The sequence below is a fragment of the Magnolia sinica genome, chromosome 12 (assembly GCF_029962835.1).
Source record: "Magnolia sinica isolate HGM2019 chromosome 12, MsV1, whole genome shotgun sequence".
In the NCBI taxonomy this organism is placed as follows: Eukaryota; Viridiplantae; Streptophyta; class Magnoliopsida; order Magnoliales; family Magnoliaceae; genus Magnolia; species Magnolia sinica.
This window is the reverse complement of record NC_080584.1, coordinates 74,316,549-74,336,469: the sequence shown is the minus strand read 5'-3', so window position 1 is coordinate 74,336,469 and position 19,921 is coordinate 74,316,549. Positions and strand designations below refer to the sequence as shown.

General features: G+C 37.1%; 1 protein-coding gene across 1 annotated transcript in view; it reads right to left on the bottom strand.

Annotated features, from left to right (window-relative positions):
- Positions 1 to 11,530, bottom strand: part of LOC131220252 (uncharacterized) — a 58,714-nt gene extending 47,184 nt beyond the window's left edge. The window contains exons 1-8 of the mRNA XM_058215206.1: positions 10,151 to 11,530; positions 6,614 to 6,748; positions 5,965 to 6,167; positions 5,117 to 5,327; positions 4,763 to 5,000; positions 4,493 to 4,643; positions 3,721 to 4,031; positions 1,749 to 1,859 (exon numbers count right to left, since the gene is read on the bottom strand). Of these exons, the coding sequence (XP_058071189.1) occupies positions 1,749 to 1,859; positions 3,721 to 4,031; positions 4,493 to 4,643; positions 4,763 to 5,000; positions 5,117 to 5,327; positions 5,965 to 6,167; positions 6,614 to 6,748; positions 10,151 to 11,405 (2,615 nt within the window). The 5' untranslated portion in view covers positions 11,406 to 11,530. The remainder of the gene's footprint in view (positions 1 to 1,748; positions 1,860 to 3,720; positions 4,032 to 4,492; positions 4,644 to 4,762; positions 5,001 to 5,116; positions 5,328 to 5,964; positions 6,168 to 6,613; positions 6,749 to 10,150) is intronic.
- Between the last annotated feature and the right edge of the window lie 8,391 nt (positions 11,531 to 19,921).

Sequence of the window (19,921 nt, the reverse complement as noted above, 5' to 3'; positions counted from 1 at the left end):
TGCCACCATAACATGAGAAGTACAAGATTTTACGTCTAATTGGATTTCACTTATGAAGGAGGCTAATATAGATTTTATCTTTCCAAAATCTTAGTTCACCAAATATTAAAATCTCGGTGTCTCGTTTTTTCATCCATCATGTCGTCGAGAATCAACATTTTTAGTAGATTATTATTTTTGTACATATTCTAATAATATGAAGAAGACTATCATAGTTATGCATACAAACTAATTTGGTTCCAAAATTTTTTAAATCGAGGTATTTAAGGTAATTCCACTTTCAAAAGGTACGCTGATGGTCGGTGAAAAGCAAAAAGGGTTCGCCCATCCTAATTTCTCCCGTCTCTCGAAGTACATAGATGAGCGGTTCTAATCTGTAACATGATTGTCAAGTTTCCACACGTGCAACAGGGCAATGGTGTAAATATTCCACCAAACAAGGAATACCATTTAATGGGCCAAATGCAGAAAGTAGCATTTTCTTATTTAAATATATCGTTGTCTAATCTCCAGATGCCTAATTTCCAATAATAATGTGGTATGAACGCTGACAAGTTAATGCATGATTTCGGACCACAAGACGAGGGACCTGGCATAATAATTAAGACGTCTCCAGTCCTCATCACGTATTTAACTACTTCACCCGATGTTCAACCATATTTCGCATGTGTCGGTCCAACTATACGTGGAATTATATATATGGAGGCATGCTTACCTGCGCACCTGTGCGACTTTGCACATGTGTCATTGGTATCTAATCAGAATGGTCCATGTGATGCCGCATTCCATGAAATCTCAGGTAAACAATTTTCTCCCTCATATAAAAATCTGGTGGCCCATGACAAAGAGAGATGTAAATCAAGGGAGGAAACTGTTTTCCTTTTTCATGGCCCACCAAAATTTTGGATCGAAGTAAAAGTTGAGCCCTGGGGGTTTCATGGGGTGGTGCATCATTGGACCATTCAGATTTTGGACTCAGATAACGTATGATGAGCTGTCAAAAAGTTCGCACCAGTTTGGTGCACTTGGTGGGAAATGGCACTAGGCGGTCTAGCTTTTATGTTCCGAACATGTACTTTCCGTTCCATTGATTTATTGGTCCAGATTTTATTTTCTAGTCATTTATATTCTTTCCAACATAGGTTTCTTCTTTCTTTTTTTTTCTTTTTTTTTTCTTTTTTTTTTCTTTTTTTTTTTTAAGGTGGAGACTCACCACCAAATATTATTAATCCAACACGGCAATATTATTAATCCAACAAGGCCACTAGTACTATTCTTGGGGCTCGCTCGGACAAAAAGGAGTCTCGCCTATCATTTACTCACAATCTCATATTGCTATAAACGCAGCCACACCCACCCAACCAGAAAAAGGGAAACAAAAAGAGAAAAGAGAGAAACTAATAGTGCACTCTTAGGATGTTGATCAAACTTTTTAGCCCAATTTCTTTCGATTGCACTCATTTATATGATTGTCCTTTATTTTGACATACAACAGACTCCTCTAATTAAAATTTTAAACTTACCCCGAGTTTAGAATGGTAGTAGCCCATTGTGTTGACCCATCTTTATAATTCGTCTTCTGTATCTTTGGCAGCAAGTAATAATTAAATCATACACAACTAATTAGAATTTTATACTTATGGTATAATTTCAGAGAACAAAACATCACCTTTCATTTCATTGCCATCCTTCGTATCCATGGTGTTAACTTCCACCTCTTTTGTAACAATTAATTTGTGATTAGTCACTTTGGATTAACGTTGCTAGATACACTGTTGTTCTCGTCACTACCAGCCTTGGATCTATGTACTTTGGTCCTTACAAAGAAGGTAGAAGACTGTTCATCTTCATCATGATGACTGAAATTGTCCACATCCTTGGCCATCAAGTTGTCTTTAACAGTCGGTTCATTGAATCAATTGATATTTTGACTCCATCACAACTTTATGTATGAGGACCGTCAATCCATCAAGCAATTTGATGGTAGAATCTTTTTCTTGTCATGATGCATGTCTTAAGTAATTGATCCATCCATGGATTCAATAAGTGGTCCGATGATGCATGTTTTCTTAATGAGGTTATTATTCCCCATCATATTATCCATCTCATGGCAATGTATCAGCAACAACTATCAACGGGGCCACATTCAAACTGAATCAACCATGGAAGCCCGCTCTTGATGGAGAACGCATGTGCCCCAGGCACATAGTTACACCCCTGCCCGGGGCTGTGTGAGTTCCACAGAAATGTCCGTGACAAATCCACTCCGTCCATCTGTTTTTAAAGATCACAATAGGATAGGATTATAAAATATTAGGCAGAACCAAAACTCTGGTGCAGTGGGAATGGAAACGTCCACCGTTAAAACCTTTATTTGCGATCCAAACCGTTCATACGGTTATTACCACTCAGATAAACCGTAAGAACAAGTATCATCCTAATAAAAAACTTCTGTCACGCCTAAGCATTCAATCCCCACTGTTTCATGTGATATCGCCCACATGACATGAGTTTTGGATATGCCTGATTTTTAGATTCCAATCCTATTGTGTTCTTTAAAAATAGATGGACGGAGTGAATTTGTCACAGACATCTCTGTGTCATCATACACTCAACAGAAAAAACCAAGCATATAAAGAAATTTACCAATATAAGATTTAAACAAAACCATGCATAAAAACTATATTAACTTGCTAAACCGATATGAATACATAAACCAAAAACCAGCAAAACATTAAACTTGTTGGGGGGACCGCAAAAGCACACAGAGGTGGATCTAGGATGGCAACCCATTGAGACCAAGCAAAAGGAGACCAAGCAAAAGGGAGAAGTACATGAAGATTTTAACATTGAAAAACCCTTGCAGGAAAAACCACGGCACAAAATGATAGATGAATACTTTGAAAGCAAAATTACAAAGAGAAAGAGTTTACCTGACTAGATCATCCTCGAATCTCACCATTGCTACACCCTTCGAGCCCCTTGGATGAATTTGAAAAGTCCTAGTAATCTTGTTTACACCCATATATATAGCCTTGGGAAGAATCCCAAACGGAAAAGAAATCTAGGAAGAATCTCATCCAAAACCGAAAAGGAAACTGTAAAGAATCTCAAACAGAAAAGGAAACTAAAACTTGATTAAAGACATCAAATAGAACCAATGCATCTCTTGCCTGAAGTACCCCTTTGCCTACAAGTAAGCAGTATTAAGCAAAAAAATCTATGCCTACCAATGGAAGGATGACGGGGCCATAAGGAGAGATACTTGACCTGTCTCTACTTGGATCTCTGCCTTATCTTTTGGCACTTCCTCTTCAGCCTCCTCATGCATTTCTTCTTATACTTGACCTTCATCTTTATCTTCTTCGGTCTCCTTTTCATTGTCGCTTGCTTCCACGAGACATGGCCGATTTTGGTTTTCTGTCACCCTTCTCTGTTGCTTTCAATTATGTCTGCCTGCTATTCTTCTGTCCTTTAGAGGCATTCCTTATTGACTGATAAGATTTTATTGTACTTTGATTATTAACTCTATTGCAAGGATATACACCCAAATATGCCCTATGGAGAGGCTTTTATTGATCTGGGAAGAGAATACATTTCAGGTCTTGGTTTGACATAGGTTCATAATTGCATTCCTTCAAGAAACAAGCTTGATTAAAATACATGGCATGATTCGAAAATTTAAAATTATGTTACCTCTCAGCATGCCAAAGTGATAACTATGGCCTGGCCTCTAGCGTGCTAATCGTCAAATCATTTATAGAATAATTCCTGGATTCACTAGAAGATGGATCGACAGCAATGGAGCCCCTACTTGTTGAAAAGGCTGGCTTCTTGGGCGTTGGTGGTAGCACAGTTCCATTTCCCAACATAGAGATAACGGAAGACATTGTTGGGCGTTCATCTGGGTCGTCATGGACACACAAAAGCCCCACATGGATGCATCTCTCGACTTCATGAGTGACATGTGAACTGCTTATCGATGGATCCATCAGCTCCATGGTCTTACCTTCTTTCCATAGTTTCCATGCCTGAAGAAATTAAAATTCACCATTGGCATCATGTAAATTTCATCTTTATGGAATATGCAAAACAAGAATCAGCCCAAGGTGGAAAACACGGCATGCTGCCACATTTTCATTCATGAAAAATGGCAATCGTTGATGAATAAAACAAGTTGGATTGGACTGTCGCCTGTTTGGGATTGATGTGCATTCCAATCCCACTTTCAATGTTCAAAGGGATGTGCCCATTTGGGATTAATGTTTGGTTTGTAAGGGGGCTACCCAGAAATGTATCCAAGTTCAACATGAGGTACGGTCCTCAGCCAGCCCAAACCAAATTGTTACCCTACAAAATGCATTAGTGCTAGCTGAAGCATGTCCAACTCCAACACGAGCTATGGCCCTCAGCTAGCCTACAAAATGTGTTAGTGCACAATATCATGTGTACAAAAGCTGGGCGGGAAAATAAAATAATGTATGCTACTTACATATACTAAAGTATTTGACCATCGATCTGTGGGATAAAAACCTGCATTCCTCTTTCCAGTAACTATTTCTAACAGCAACACCCCGAAACTAAATACGTCGGATTTCTCTGAGAAGTGACCCGCCAATGCATACTCAGGGGGCATATAGCCACTGCAGAAATTAATACAACCAATCTAATTAGAAAATTGGTTGAGTAATAAGCATCAGTTTGTGGTGCATATGCATTCAGACGTTTGAATGCAAGTGAGTCTCCAAAAAATGGCACTTACTATGTTCCCATGATTCTATCAGTACTCGCTTCAATCTGGTTTCCTCCAAAAATTCTAGCCAAACCAAAGTCTGATATTTTGGGGTTCATTTCACCATCCAGTAGAATATTGCTGGCTTTTAGATCTCGATGAATGATTCTTAACCTCGAATACTTGTGAAGATAAAGAAGCCCGTGAGCAATACCTTCAACAATGTAGAAGCGTTTCCCCCAATCTAGTTGTGATTTTTGGGTTGGATCTGATGGATATTCTTTATTAGATATTTTGATTGAAGAATTTTTGAAAAATTATATAAATAAATTCCTAAATCAAATGGAATTGAGATATTCTTTTGTCATGTGCTGAGTAACAAACCAAACAGAAGTTTATCCAAGCTTTTGTTGGGCATGTATTCATAGATTAGTATCTTTTCTTCCGCATGAATGCACCAACCCAACAGTTTAACGAGATTCTTGTGTTGGAGGTTTGCAATAAGTTCTACTTCGTTCCTGAACTCCTCCAGGCCTTGCCCAGAACTCTTGGAAAGTGCTTTTACTGCTATTTCTAAACCTCCTGGCAACCTTCCCTGAAAACACCAGAATCGCTGTTATTAATCCGCTTTGCATTCACTATTTCCACTAACCTTTCTTTATGAACAAATGTTTAGAGTTCAACTGGTTGGAGCACAAGTTCACCAAGCAGATAACTTAGAAAATATTATTTTCATGCAACATCCAACCCTTCCGATAGGTTTCCTCCCCATGAGGATCACCTAATGCAAAATTCTGCCGCATATAATCATCAGGTGGGCCACAACATAGAATACAATTTCTATATATCCATTGATGAATAGAAAAATGCATGGGTGGTCCACTTGATTAGTCAATGTTGCTAATGCTAATGTTCACACAAGATGATTCTAACTAACTGCCCAACCTAATGCATGGAGTAGATGTTGGGCAGGCGCACATGAAAGGTTCAAAGTTATCCGCTGGGTGAACAGTAACTTATAGTCCAACCCCTACTTTGTAAACACCCATCTATTATAGCACTGACAAGATACTTAAACAAAGTTGAAAAAAAAAAAAAAAAAAAAAAGGAAGAAAAAGAAAAAGAAAAAAGAAGAAGAAAAGAAGAAGAAGAAGAATATCCATCAATATATATTTTATACCACCCATTTGTTTTCCCAACTTACAAATTTGGTCATGGCGATTGGACGTTACCTTGTAAACAGGACCAAACCCACCTTCCCCAAGCTTATTCGCCAAAGAGAAGTTTTCTGTAGCGTCTACAATGCTACCGAATGTGAATAGTGGTAACTGATCTGGAATATACTCCCCATTTAGAAGTGTATCATCACTTCTAAACTCGGTTGCAAAATAATTAGCTCTTTGATCAAGTGTTGCAGTATTTGCATCTCTCTTCCCTAAAAGACAATAATTTAGTGCTTTTAAGACTAAACGAGAATGTAATTAAATCTCCGTGATGCAAAGAAGGTTTGAAATCTTACACCTAGGGATTAATTACTCTATTGAGGAACTATGCAACCCTTGAAAAGAGGAAATTCAGTCCCTCATGAAAGTGGTAACCATGGATGAATGATCCAGTCTATTCGTTTATCAGCCCCAACTACGGATGGAAGATGCTGTAAATGTCACCGTCAAAAAAGTTCCGTGATTGGTGGCCAGAATCTTTCAAGTTAGGAGATTTTTGGGGTGGCACCCAACAACTCATTTGTTTGTATCATTAAACCATTGGCTTTAATGGCCCCACTTTTGCCCGAAGGCCTAGTCATACGGATGCATATATATATTCACTGCTACAAATACATATATTTCCGCTAAAATGGTGATCAGAAGATACTAGAATTACCTTGTTTCTTGAGTCTCCTCCATAAAAAATAGCCAAACATTCCCAAAACAACCATGGAAGTAGCAATTATGGGTAGTATAATCCGAGGCAAACGGTTTCTCTTACTAGAGACGTCGCTTATCTGATTGCTTCCACCTGCATTGAAAGGGAAAACAATTTACCACTTCATTAGAAAACTATCTTCACCTGCCTTCCATTTAATAAATGACATTGTGGTAACATTGACTGATTATTCTCGTTAATGTGTTCAGGTCCATATTGATCTAGAGCTCAAGTGGGCCAACTTGTGATTGCGCATGGTCCTAGAATTATCCTGATCAAGTGGTCACAACAACCTAATTAAGGGCTTGCAAAAGGGATTGTAAGACTTATTTTCCAAGTCGTGATTGGATGTTTATTTGTCACGCTCCAAAATTCGATTGCATAGAGTGCACCTTCGGACCCGAGTTATGACACATGACTTGTACACCATGTGTACTAAAACCATTTAAAAAAATAATAATAATAATTTTGAAACCCAACTTTTCAATTTCTATATCAAAGAAAGTTGTACAACCACTTTACATTCGGGCCCAATAGGCAACCTGCCTCTTCGGAGCCTATTGTAAAAGGAAGAAAAGGACATCAAATCGAAGGAATGAGCAAGGAATCATCTCCTTAGAATGCCCAGGCCCGTTCTGTCTAGAAAAATTCTACCCTTCACTTCTCTCAGGAGATCGTTCAGGTGCACGAAGAGAGTGGAGGCTTGCAAGCCAGTACCCAGCCTTGCCATTCATAACTAAGAGTAATCATTTATTCATACCATTTTCAGAGGGTTAGTTAAAATGTACAATAAGTTTCCAAACTCAAACCTTCAACAAAACATCTCACATTCATTTATTTCAATAACATGCACATATATCCACTATCGAGATCATTTGTAAGCATTCAATTTACATATTCATAATATTCACAAAAGTTAAGCATGATACCACCACCCACCCATTTGGGACTCTATTAAACCATTTACTAATAAAAACTTTAACTATTCATAACTTTTAGTTCTCAACATAAAATTTATTTAAACACATAATTAAAGGAATAACATAAGTTCAACTAGATATGTTAGTAATTTAACATATTCAATTCATCTTCATCAGGATAGGGCCATAACCCTTGTAAATCATCCACCGATTCACCTTCTTGCCTTGAAACTTGAGCAGTTGTTTCATCGTTCAGTAAATATGTATGATTTTTCCATTAATAAAATATCACCTGGCTAGGCCCAGTGAGTGAACCCATCATATTTCATCCACATCATAATTAAAATAAAAATACATGAATGTCATGAGATGCATGGATGCGTGAATGCATCAAGTCGGTTAATCAGTCCATTTACTTGAGTTAGATCTCATCAATATACATCTCCCCCTTTTTGGGCAGGCTTCTGCCATGTTGGTATGCTTCCACATATTGTGGGCATCCATAAATGATCCCCTAGGTCACTCAGTAATGTAAGTACTTACAGGTAATCCGAGGAGTGCCCACAGGTAGTCAATGCAGATATGCAATGCATGACATAGATGCATGAGAATGATTTGTACATCATGTTGACAATTGTCACTTATATAACAATAATATCAGTTTTATTTTTAAGTAAACAAGCATTCAACACAGAGAATCACAATCAGTAAAAATAATCAGATGACTAATTTAATCATAATGGAGAAGAAACATATTAGGATCACTCACTTGAAATCTGTAGATGTGGATTTCAATATATTATATTCAGATCAATCAGTTAGTAATTACCTAATTACACAGTTCAATTAATTCCTTATTTACATCTTTCTAACCTATTTGATCAATTCATATTTGGTTAATAAATTCTCAATTTAGACAGCCCACATGGAGAATTCAATCGTTTGATTCTGAATTCTCTTAGATTGAATACTAGTTGTTAGTAATCTTATCATGTGGGGTGCACTCGATCAACCAAGTGCGCTGATCGTCATGTTAATTTTATATGGTTAATGATTGTTATTAATTTAACTCACAAAATTTAAAATATTAAAGTTTAGAAAAATAAAAAATTTTAATTAACTTTTTAAGTGTCATTATTTATCTTATTTTAAATGTTCCACTGATCATATGGTATAGATCTAAGTCATCCATTGGCATTGTAAAATTTTAAATTAAGAATGGGTTAATAGATTGCTTAAATCCAAACTATTTATGTTTCAAAAAAAAAAAAAAAAAGAAAAAAAAAAAACCTTATTTAAAGTATAATATGTATGATACTAATCTTTTATCTTTATGGCCCATCAAATGGTTAGATTGACTCATATTCTCTGGATAATAATTTAGATCTATTAAAGAATAAGCATACGTAGTGGGGATCTAATGTAATATGTTTGATCACCATTTTAGAATCTAAGGTATAAATAATCCGTATGGTTAAATCTAGTAAAAATGGCTCATCCACTGACCAGATTGATTTGAAATTTAAGGCATGCAATAGTATCTTTTACTGCTTAGGATCAAATGACAGGTTCATATTTATCTTAACACGATCGAACGTTAACAGTTAAATTTATTCCTAAAATATTATTGCCCATATTTGAAAATACAAATAATCTCTTTGTTAAAAAAATTCCACGCACCTATACAATGATTGTGTGGATGATCCACATTATCCATTGCATAGATCAGGTGGAGATTAAAATAATAATAATAATAATAAATAAATAAATAATAAAAAATAAAAAAATAAAAAAATAAAAATCTAAGGGTTGGAACTTACCTGATCAAGCCCTCTTAGAATATCCTCTCTTTCTCTATAGGGTTTTCTATCTCTTATTTGTTTGCACATCCTCAAGCTCTTTATCAACCAAAATATCTCTACCAATTCAAATATTAAATTATTTTTATTTCTTAATTAAAATAAAAATATTTATTTATTTATTTTAGTTCTAAGTATACTAAAATTTAGGAAATTTACATTAATAATCTTATTAGCGTTGATTTTTACACATCATAGGTGTTCTACGATGGAATTTTCACCTAAGAAGTCATTATGGACCATTGTTTGATAACATTACTATGGCTGTCTTTCCCTTACTCCTATCAATTTAGGGTCGACCCTTGAATGGACGAAAAGGAAAAACTACAGTGCAAATGAAGCTTGAAGGAGAATGAAAATTCCGGCCACCCCATTGTGAGTGGAAAAACAAAGGACCACCACACATGCCAACATGGTCTACGTGTGCACGTCCTGGGACAAACGTTCCCCTCAGTGCATATGTTCTATCCTGAAATCATATTGGCCCACTCGTCAGAGACATATGCACGTGAATGTAGACTGTCCATCTGTTGCTACGTGTGTAAAACCCGTGTAATGGGCCAGATGAATCTTTTACATAATAAATATTTCATGTGGGGACACGTTCTGGATTCTTCACACGTGCCTTGTTGGCATATGCGATGAGTTTGTACTTGTGATAAAACTTGGGGCGTCTGGAATTAACATTCCTCACCTCGAAGAGATCTCAGACATACCGAATTCGGAGCCGGCAAGGCGTATGTAGATATCCCAAGTCATTCCAGAAACCTCCACAAGATCAATCAAATCCCCAGTCCAAATCAAGCATCTCCAAACAACCGAGCCCGTCAGATTACTGTAAACATAAGCCGTGCAAGAACAGTTGTTGTGGCATTGTAGTTCACAATCTCTCATACTCACGTTTCCTAAGGATATCGAAAAATCAGGCAGTTTCATATTTTCCAGCTTCATAAAGCCGTCTCCCATCTTACATTCCAACGGCTCCCGCCTCACACAACCTCCAGACCATTTCCCCATATCCCAATCTTTCTGAAATTTTGGCTTGAATCCTTTCAAACACTTACAGATAGTCGGTGACATTCTACGATCACAGCTAGCAAATGGACCACATGGGGCATAAAAATCACATCCAATCGTCGGATATGAAAAAATCGGTTTCCACTTCCTGGAATCTTCCTCCCATATCAGCGCCTGGACTAGCCCAGTAGGAGCCAAAAAGTACCTTGCCATGATCATACCACCTGTGATTGTCATGGTGAAATAGATCTCCTGGTCGTCAGTTACAGTAGCTTGGGAGAGTACAGTATTTTTCCCAAGCATCGTTACAACCGCTCCAAGCTGCCCAACATTACTTCTCCAGTATTTGTCTGATCTTCTCAGCATGATCAGCTGGCGCGGTGTGTGAGGGTCCGTACATACAGAAAATTCTCCTGGTGCTGGGTTATTGGCATCTTTCCACGAAAAAACGCATATAGTTTCACCAGTTTTTAGGTTTGCTGATAGTTTCATACCTGGGAGAAAGGAATTGGAAGGATAGTCGAAGCTCTGCCACAAGACCGACTGACTGTCATCTCTTAAAACAAGATTACCATCATCCAAGAGTGTTGCAGTAGTATTTCTTCGAGCTGGAATCGACACATTCGATGACCAAAGGATGTTTTCAGTTGTACCCAAGAAGGCGAGATTTCCATCTTGGGTAATTGTAAGAACTCCTGAGGAATCTGTGACTGGGTTTTCTCTGTTAGCAACCCATACGACAGTTTGAACAGGAATATTGTGATACCATATCCCAACATAGCGGTTTGTGGAATTTTGAGGACTGAAGAAACCTAGTGAGAAAATTCCACGCTGAGAGGTAATGGTTTGGTTTGCTGTGATGGATTGGCCTAGGGTTATCCTATCTTCCCCGGTGCAGGTTAGAAGATAGAAGGATGATAGGATGAGCAATGGAATAGAGAAGGGACACTCCATTGATGTCTTTGATTTTCTTTTTTGGATGTTCTCTTGTTGTTCTTCTTCTTTTGTTGGAGGGAAATGTGGGATGAAAAGCTTGCTGCACGCAAGAGTGGCTATCCAAATTCTACTCGCCTTATCCAGGACGTTGATCTCATGATACACTAAAAGTATGTAGCCTGGCTCTATTGTCAAGACGATCCACTTAGAGATTAATGATGGGACACAGATGATGAACGGCCTAGAATTCACACCTATGACATTTGCATTAGGGAGTGCTTCAGTGGATTCGGGGATGTACCCACCTTGATGTATGTTCCTTACATCCACGCCGTCCAACCATTTTAACAGATTCTTTTTACGCAAGATCCCAAAATTGAGCCGATACAAATGTCAGGTGGACCGCGCCACAGGAAACAGCAGTGACTGACAATTAAAAACTTCTTGTGAGCCCCAAAAGTTTAGGATCAAGCTATATTTGTGTGGTCGATTCATCCAGATATTTTTGACCTTGTCCACAGGTTGGATGGAAAATAAACGTTCTGTTCGCCCCAAGAAGTTTTTTTTATGTTGGGTATTCAATCACAACTCTTTCCTATGGTGTGGTCCACCTAAGATTTGGATCTACATATTTTTTGGGTCATGCCGAGCTGTCTAAATGGTTGGGCGGTGAGGATGTAAGTATCATACTTCACGGTGAAACCCACAATTAGGGATCCAACCACCTCGCATCTGCCTGATGGAAGCTGCTGGGAGAGTAGGATATGGATGGCTAATTAATATTGGCAGCAGCAATGTCAAGCTCCGTAGAAAGGCTTCCGAGAAAAGTCTACCCTATTTAGTACGTTGGATTAACTATAGTGACGGGATGTTACAACTTTAGCCGTGGGGCCCACAGTTACAGGACCTTCATAAAGTTTACTACCAGCAAGACTGTGAATAAATAGTTCACTAAGTCAGAAGAGTTAAAGTCGCTGTGATAGCTATCTAATTAGAGGTCTTTTGTCTAGAGTCACGGTTGGACTACATGTTACAGTCTGCCATTGCATAACTTCAAACTTTTCATTTATGTTCAAAATCCAAGCCGTGCATATGTGGACCGCAATTATGTTTTGTATTTCTTCTTAACAACTACAAAATGAACCTCTGACTTGGTGCCCGCGGTACAGGGGAAGATTAACAAAGCCAGAAAAGATAGGAGGCAGAGCAAGCCCACACCAACCCATCAATTTGGGATCCAATTGGGGATTTAATTTTGGTTGGCTGCTAGCAACCGATCTCTTCTAGCCGGAGTGAGTTTCCAATGCATTTCTGGCTTCTCCGGTTGAGCCAGGGAAGAAAGGCCCATTTATAATTTACTAGATACATTCGTCTTTAGTACTATTCATTTACCTTCTCGTATTTTTTAACAACATTTCCGCCAAGTTTTAAAGTAGTCATTTATCTTTCCTATGCAACATACATTATTTTAAAAATGGTTCTTAATATGGCAATTCAAACTTAAGATGCTAATGCTTTTTCTTTTTTTCTTTTTTTTCCAATAGAGACTCATGTAAAGTTTTATGCGGAATTGAAAAAAGACCTTGCGGTGCATTGAGAATGAAGATCAGATAAATGAAATTGCATACCTTCTTGGGACGTCATCGTTGTAGGCTTGATGTTGCAGTCTTCCTCTCCTTACACCCTTAGAGAAGCCCTGATGGGAATTCTTGCTTCTATCGATGTGTTGGATTGGAGACCCACATTTGTTCTTATAGTTATAGATGGCAGATCGAGGAGTTTGAAACCCATTGAAACTCCTTTCCCTATGGTTGTACACGAATTAGGTAATCTCAGTCCCACTTGGATACTATTTGTGTATTACAGTTCTATCATCTCACTCCTAACGCGAATTTTCTAGATGCATCACAACTTAATAGGGCCCACTGGTACACCCGATCACATTATCCAACCCTTAGGACATTCCAGACCGTTGATTAATTAGGCCCACCTTATAAAATTCTTACATTCTCTCACTTGGGATACATTGATAAATATCCATGATTAATCTTTTGAAAACATTTTGAAAACATATTTTAATTTGAAGAAACATCTAAATGGTTAACCAATGCAATTGTTGAATAATAATACGGGCAATGCTATGACAATCTGGTCCATCAAGACCACTAGCATTGGATTATGGTAGTCATCAAAACATTTAATGTAAGTGAATTGAAACTAAGTGCAGTTACAAATACTATCGATCTTGATGACATAAATCTTAAAATAGGAACTGTGGTATAAGGATTACACATGTAGTGTAATGACATGTGCCTATCCTTAAGATGTCCTGGAGCTTTCAAATGTCTCCAACGAGACACGACTTTAGTTCTACTTACTCAAAACAAATTGCGCATACTTAGATAGAAGCATAAATAAACCTTATATTAAAATCATCAAAACAGATTGCATGGTAAAGAACAACAAAGATAGGATGTCGACCATTAATGACTAATGATGTGCGGTCCAGATCAACAAGGTGGGTTCCACAAAGATCGGTGGCATAGAATGTTGGTTGAGTTGGAGAATCAAAGGAGGCAAAGGAGGGAGCAGGAGAGACGGCCAAGCTTGGGATTCTTCACCAAGCACATTGTTTATATATATATATATATATATATATATATATATATATATATATATATATATATATATATATATATATATTTGATGCAAGACAATTAAGCACTTGCTCTAAAAGCTCGAACTGTTAGAGTATGGTGAATTAATCTCTTTATCTCATAACCCAGGCCCCACATCTCATGGGTTAGGACCTCGGCCAAACCCCCTTCGTGGGCCCCAAATCACATGGGTTGCCCACTCCGAGTGTGTCCCTGCATCCTACGGGCTACCTCACTCGAGCCCGGTGTGAAATGGACATTACTCACCCCTGGTAAGGAGTCTCGAATATGAGACCTCCCCCGTGGGCCCCAAATCGCATGGGTCACCCACCCCGAGTGTGCCCCTACATCCAACATGCGACCCCACTCGAGCCCAGTGTGAAAATGCCCCTGTATTAATCACCACCCGTGAGGAGTCTCGAACACGAGACCTCCCGCTCTGATACCAACAATGATGTGCACCCAACATTCTAGCCAATTTCAAAGGAAATAAAAGTATCTTGATTCTTTTATCAAAACCACAATTGTATTTATGAATTTAATGTTTCTTGGTGTAACACGTATATGGTGCATACAAGTGATAATTCATGAAGGGATAGTGCAGATTTGATCTTGATAATAAGAAAATCTAATTTAGGTAGTTTAAATTTACTCAAATGATGTTGGTGTGACTTACAAATATGAAGTGGTGCATTTAAAGAGCAGTACTGGAGTAAACAATTTAGGTCCTTAATTTCTACGGATGGGTAGTTGAGGTAATATTTAAGTGAGTAGTCATGATAAGATTGTCGGATGGGATGGATCGATAATGGCCAGGATTTCATGGCATATTCAAACCTTCTTTTTTTTTTTGTTCTTTTTTTGTTTTTTTTTTTTTTTTTTTTTAAGTAGATCGGAGCCACCAACAATTTATTGAAACAAAATGAACCTGTACAGCCCTTCGGACAACCTCCAACAAAAAGCTAGGGATCATGGCATATTCAACCTAGGTGGCCATTCCCGCGGTGACTTTCACTTCCAAAAAGAAAAGAGACCGTACTCCTCACATCCCACTTTTGTAGTAAAAAAATTTCAAACAAAAATAACTTTTATTTGGACCATTCGCTTGGAATGAAATTTCACCACGGCTTGTAATTTTATGTGCTCTACCAATGGGCTAAGTTTGGGCCTTGATTTCACTAGGATGGCCAAGATGCCTTTTTAATGACATACACATATCCATAATTCAAAATAATATGTATCAAACATACTGAATGAAAATTAATTGACAATTTTGATGTATACTCTATGATCTTCTAATTGAATAGTTTATTTTGATATTTAGATGGCCCGTTTGGTGAATACAAATATGATAAGTGGACAGATGAAGGGCTAAAATTTAAGTAATTAGATGATTAGGATATTAATCATATTTACGAGTTATTATACGGTAAGTTTTATAAAATGATATATATAAAGTTATTTTTTAAAGTAATCCATATTACAAATGTATACCATTAGATTCAAGTGATTAGTTCACAGGTGTAAAATGCTTATATCATTTTTTTTTTATGGTAATATAAGTATATTTATAAGTGACAAACAAGATGAGTAGATTTAAATTTTAATTTGATGTGTGAACGAGTGAATATGAAGATCCAGTAGTTAATTTCCTTTGATCGGGTGGTTTAAATTCAAAGTGGACGGTTAGATATCTTTATCTGATAGTGATAGGTTATACCATGATTAGTTTTAATGTACAAGTAATACTAGTGTATTTCATGGTTTATCCTATCATTAACGGTTAAAAAGTACTCCTTATGGTTTAAAATCAAGCTAAACCACATATAGACAGTTAAAATTAACGGATCTACAGGTGTACAGTTAAACAAGTGTAATAGTATATTCTTATGTGTGAGTAAACTTGCATAAAAATTTCAGATTGTTAAATGAGAAAGATGGAGCTATATGTGAAAGTTCGTGTATAATATTATTATATGATGATTTTAAGAATGGGTGAATTCATGTGCTTCTTGATTGTAATCAAAACCCAAATTTATTGGATTGTTACTTTCAGGGGTAAGGTGATGAACGATCAGGAATTGGTGGTGAAAAGGCTTTCTAAGATTTCTGGGCAAGGGAATGAAGAATTCAAAAATCTGCAGGTTTTGTATTTTTTATTTTTTTTTTACATACGCACACACACCCCCACACACACTCACGCCGTAGTGGGCTTTCACCAGCTATGGATACTCGAACCCTTAACCGGGTTTCGACACTCCCGAGAGTCTACCACCCGAGCAAGATCAAGGTTTTGTTGATTGCAAAACTTCAACACAAGAATCTTATTAGGATTAAGGGCTGTTGCACTTAAGGAGAGGAAAAGATGCTGATTTAGGAACTCGAATCTTATTAGGATTATGGGCTGTTACACTTAAGGAGAGGAAAAGATGCTAATTTAGGAGTACATGAGAAACAAAAGCTTAGAGTGGTTTATTTTCGGTCTGACTCTCTTAATACCTGATTACTGATCTTTATTTGTATAATAGGCGGATTCCATTCAAGGATGACAAGCGACCCACCTGATTTGTATGAGTCCCTGACTAAATCAATATAACTGATCGGGGAACTTAAAAATCTACACATCACTACTAGCCCTCTGTTTGATTCTTTTATGCGTATGCATTAATTGTGGCATGATCATGAGCTTAAGTTATAAATAAAATTACCATCTCTATGCCAAATGGATGCATGCGTACATATTGATCCAGAGCACCCTGAAATCAGTGGGCCATCTCTCATAGGTTGTCGTCTGCAGAAACAAAAACTGAATCTCCTGATCATTACAGTCCATACCAATCTTACAGTTTGGAACATTAGATCAACCCTATTTTAGGTTATGTCCCATACAAGAGATGGCCCATTGTATGAACAGTTTTGATTGATTGGAATCTGTATCGATCATGTGCAAATATGGTTTATAAAATTACTCTTGGTGTATAGGTATGGGGGAAAAAATGTTACACAAAAAAGCATCAAAATCATTACAAGACTCTCTTTCCTGATTGTAATTTCTCAATTCTGGTGGAACACAAACACGCATATATACATACACACATGACATTAATTTCCTATAACTAGATTAAAATCTGGTGCAGATGAAACGAGGAGAGTGTTATTGGATTGGAGACGGCGGTTTAAGATTATCATGGGGATTGCTCGTGGGGTTCTCTATCTTCATCAAGATTCTAGGCTTCGAATAATTCATATGGATCTAAAGGCCAGCAATGTTCTTCGAGATGATGAATGAACCCTAGAATCTCAGATTTTGGTTTGGCAAGGATATTTGGTGGAAATCAGACTCATGTAAGTACTAATAGAGTTGTTGGGACTTTGTAAGCACTTCAAAACACATGATGAACTCTCAAAACTTCAGGTATTCAACAATGAGTGACTAAGGATATCAAATGCCCGGCCCCAATTGCATCAGGTGGTACCCAGTTTGTCAGATGGTCCAAGCCTCTGATAGGCTAGCTGAAAATGAACACTAATGGCTCGTCCAGAAACAACCCATGTGAAAGTGGAGGTGTCACGCCCCAAAATTCGGGTACCCGAATTGGGTGTCTAGGACCCGAATTCCAGACCCGTGACCTATATAAAAATTAAAAAAATAAAATACAATTAAAGTATGACAATTTCATATGCATTTCATTTTTTTTTTCACACCATAACCCAACACTTTAAAATCCAAACACAAATTAAAATATCCAATTACATAATCTGTTATTACATCGATGCATAGTTATTTAACTTAACTTGAAGTAAGAAAGTCAAGCCCAAACTACACTCAGAGTTCTAAAATAAAATAAAATTTATTCTATGTAGAATGACATGCCACGTTCATCTAACTACATTCCATGCTCCACTACTAATAGTAGTACCCTGCATCTTCAAAATATTCATAACTTGAAACGGTTAAAACATAATGAGTTGACAACTCAATAGGATCACGTCAATCCCGAGTTGAAAATCTTACAAATATTACCAAATTTAATCCCGACATATTAATCAAAATAAGATGAATATTGGATGTAAAATCATAGTAAATAATTTAACATTCATGAATATGGAATGAATAAATTGTTTAACATAGCTTTTCTAAAGATGTTAAGATTTGGAGTAGGAAAAACACTCATGTGTGCTGATCCTTTTAGGGGATGACCCACGGCAGAGCACCGGTGTTGATCCTTTCAGAGTATGACCCTCGGTAGAGCACCGGTATAACCTTTTGGGGACAAAAGCTCAGGCAGTGCACCCGTGTGTATTGATCCTTTTAGGAAATCACCCAGGGCAGAGCACCCATGCCGATCATTTTAGGAATGACCCTAGGCAGAGCATCCGTGTCATGCTGATCATTTCGGGAATGACCCTGGGCAAAGGACCCATAAGAATCATTGTATAAAACAAATAATTATTCACATAAGATGCATCTAACTTACAAGGAAATATTGTAAAAAATAATATCAGAGCACCCGTAAGAATCATTGCATAAAAAAAAATTTGATCACATAAATATTCATCATCCCACTAGATAATATCAAATGCAAAAAAAAAATAATAATAATAATAATAATATTTGCATTGGTTCAGTAGTCATATAAAGAATATTCTTCAATAAGGAATTCCTTATGAATATTTCAATGTCTAGATTATATAAGGCAATTTCTTATGAATTTTTCAAATAGGGAATGATCACCTACCTGCTATGGAAAAATTGCATGATGGGAGGAAAATAATTTGAAACGATGCTGATTTCTGCGTATACTAGCTTGGATTGATCAACTCTAAACTTAATGTTGAACCCTCACGAATACTCTTCCTTCTCCTAATCTCTCTTTTTCTTCTCACAATCTTTCTTTTATGATTTTCTCTCTTGTTTCCTCTAGATAGCATGAGAAAAATGGGGTATAAAAAATAATGTCAGGTGAGTTAGTGGGTTGGGAATTTAATGAACAGTTTAGATTGAGGACTGGGTCCCATCATGATGATAGCAATCATGGTGGATGGGTTCCCATCCACAACCATACTGTGGAGTAGTGGGAAGAGAGGGAGTCGTGGAGGAGAGGGGGTTGCTTTGTGACGCACATCACTTGCTTTGCTTTTGTTTTTTTTTTTTTTTTGAAGAGTGGTTCCCACAGCTATGATGTGGTAAATCCACACTGTTCATCAGTTTTGCCCGACAGGGTTAGGGCATGAGCCAAAAATGAGGGTCATCCAAAGCTTATGTGGGCCACATTATATGTAACGGTGGGTTAATGGTGGAACTCACCGTTTCAAAGAAACAGGGTATTACATTCTGAAAAAGCCAAGCTATATGTCCTAAAGGGGGGGTGAATAGGACAATGCCAAATAAAAACTTATAACAGCGGAATAATAAAGAGTAAGATAGCCAAAGTAAATCACAATGCAGTAAATTAAAATAACCTCAAAATTCAGATCTTGGGAGGTTGATACAAACGTTGTTCTAAGGACAACCTTACACCAAAAACAGAGTTTATGGTAGGACAACCTTATTTCTAGAAAGGTCTTTGTATCAAGTCTCAAATCGAAAAGGAATATAAAAAGAAATACAAACTGAATTGAAATAACTTGTAATTAAAAATGTATTGTTCTAGGGATAGCCATACACCATAAAAATGGCAGGGCAACCTTGCTGGAACAACTTTCAAATGAAATTAAAATATCAAGCTGATAAAGGAATAGCAGAAAATAAATTCTAAATTATTACAACATTCCCACAAAGCTTGAATTAAATAATTACAGCATTCACCACCATACATACATCCCACAAAAGAATAATTAAAAATTAGAAGAATAAAACAAACAACCACAACACAA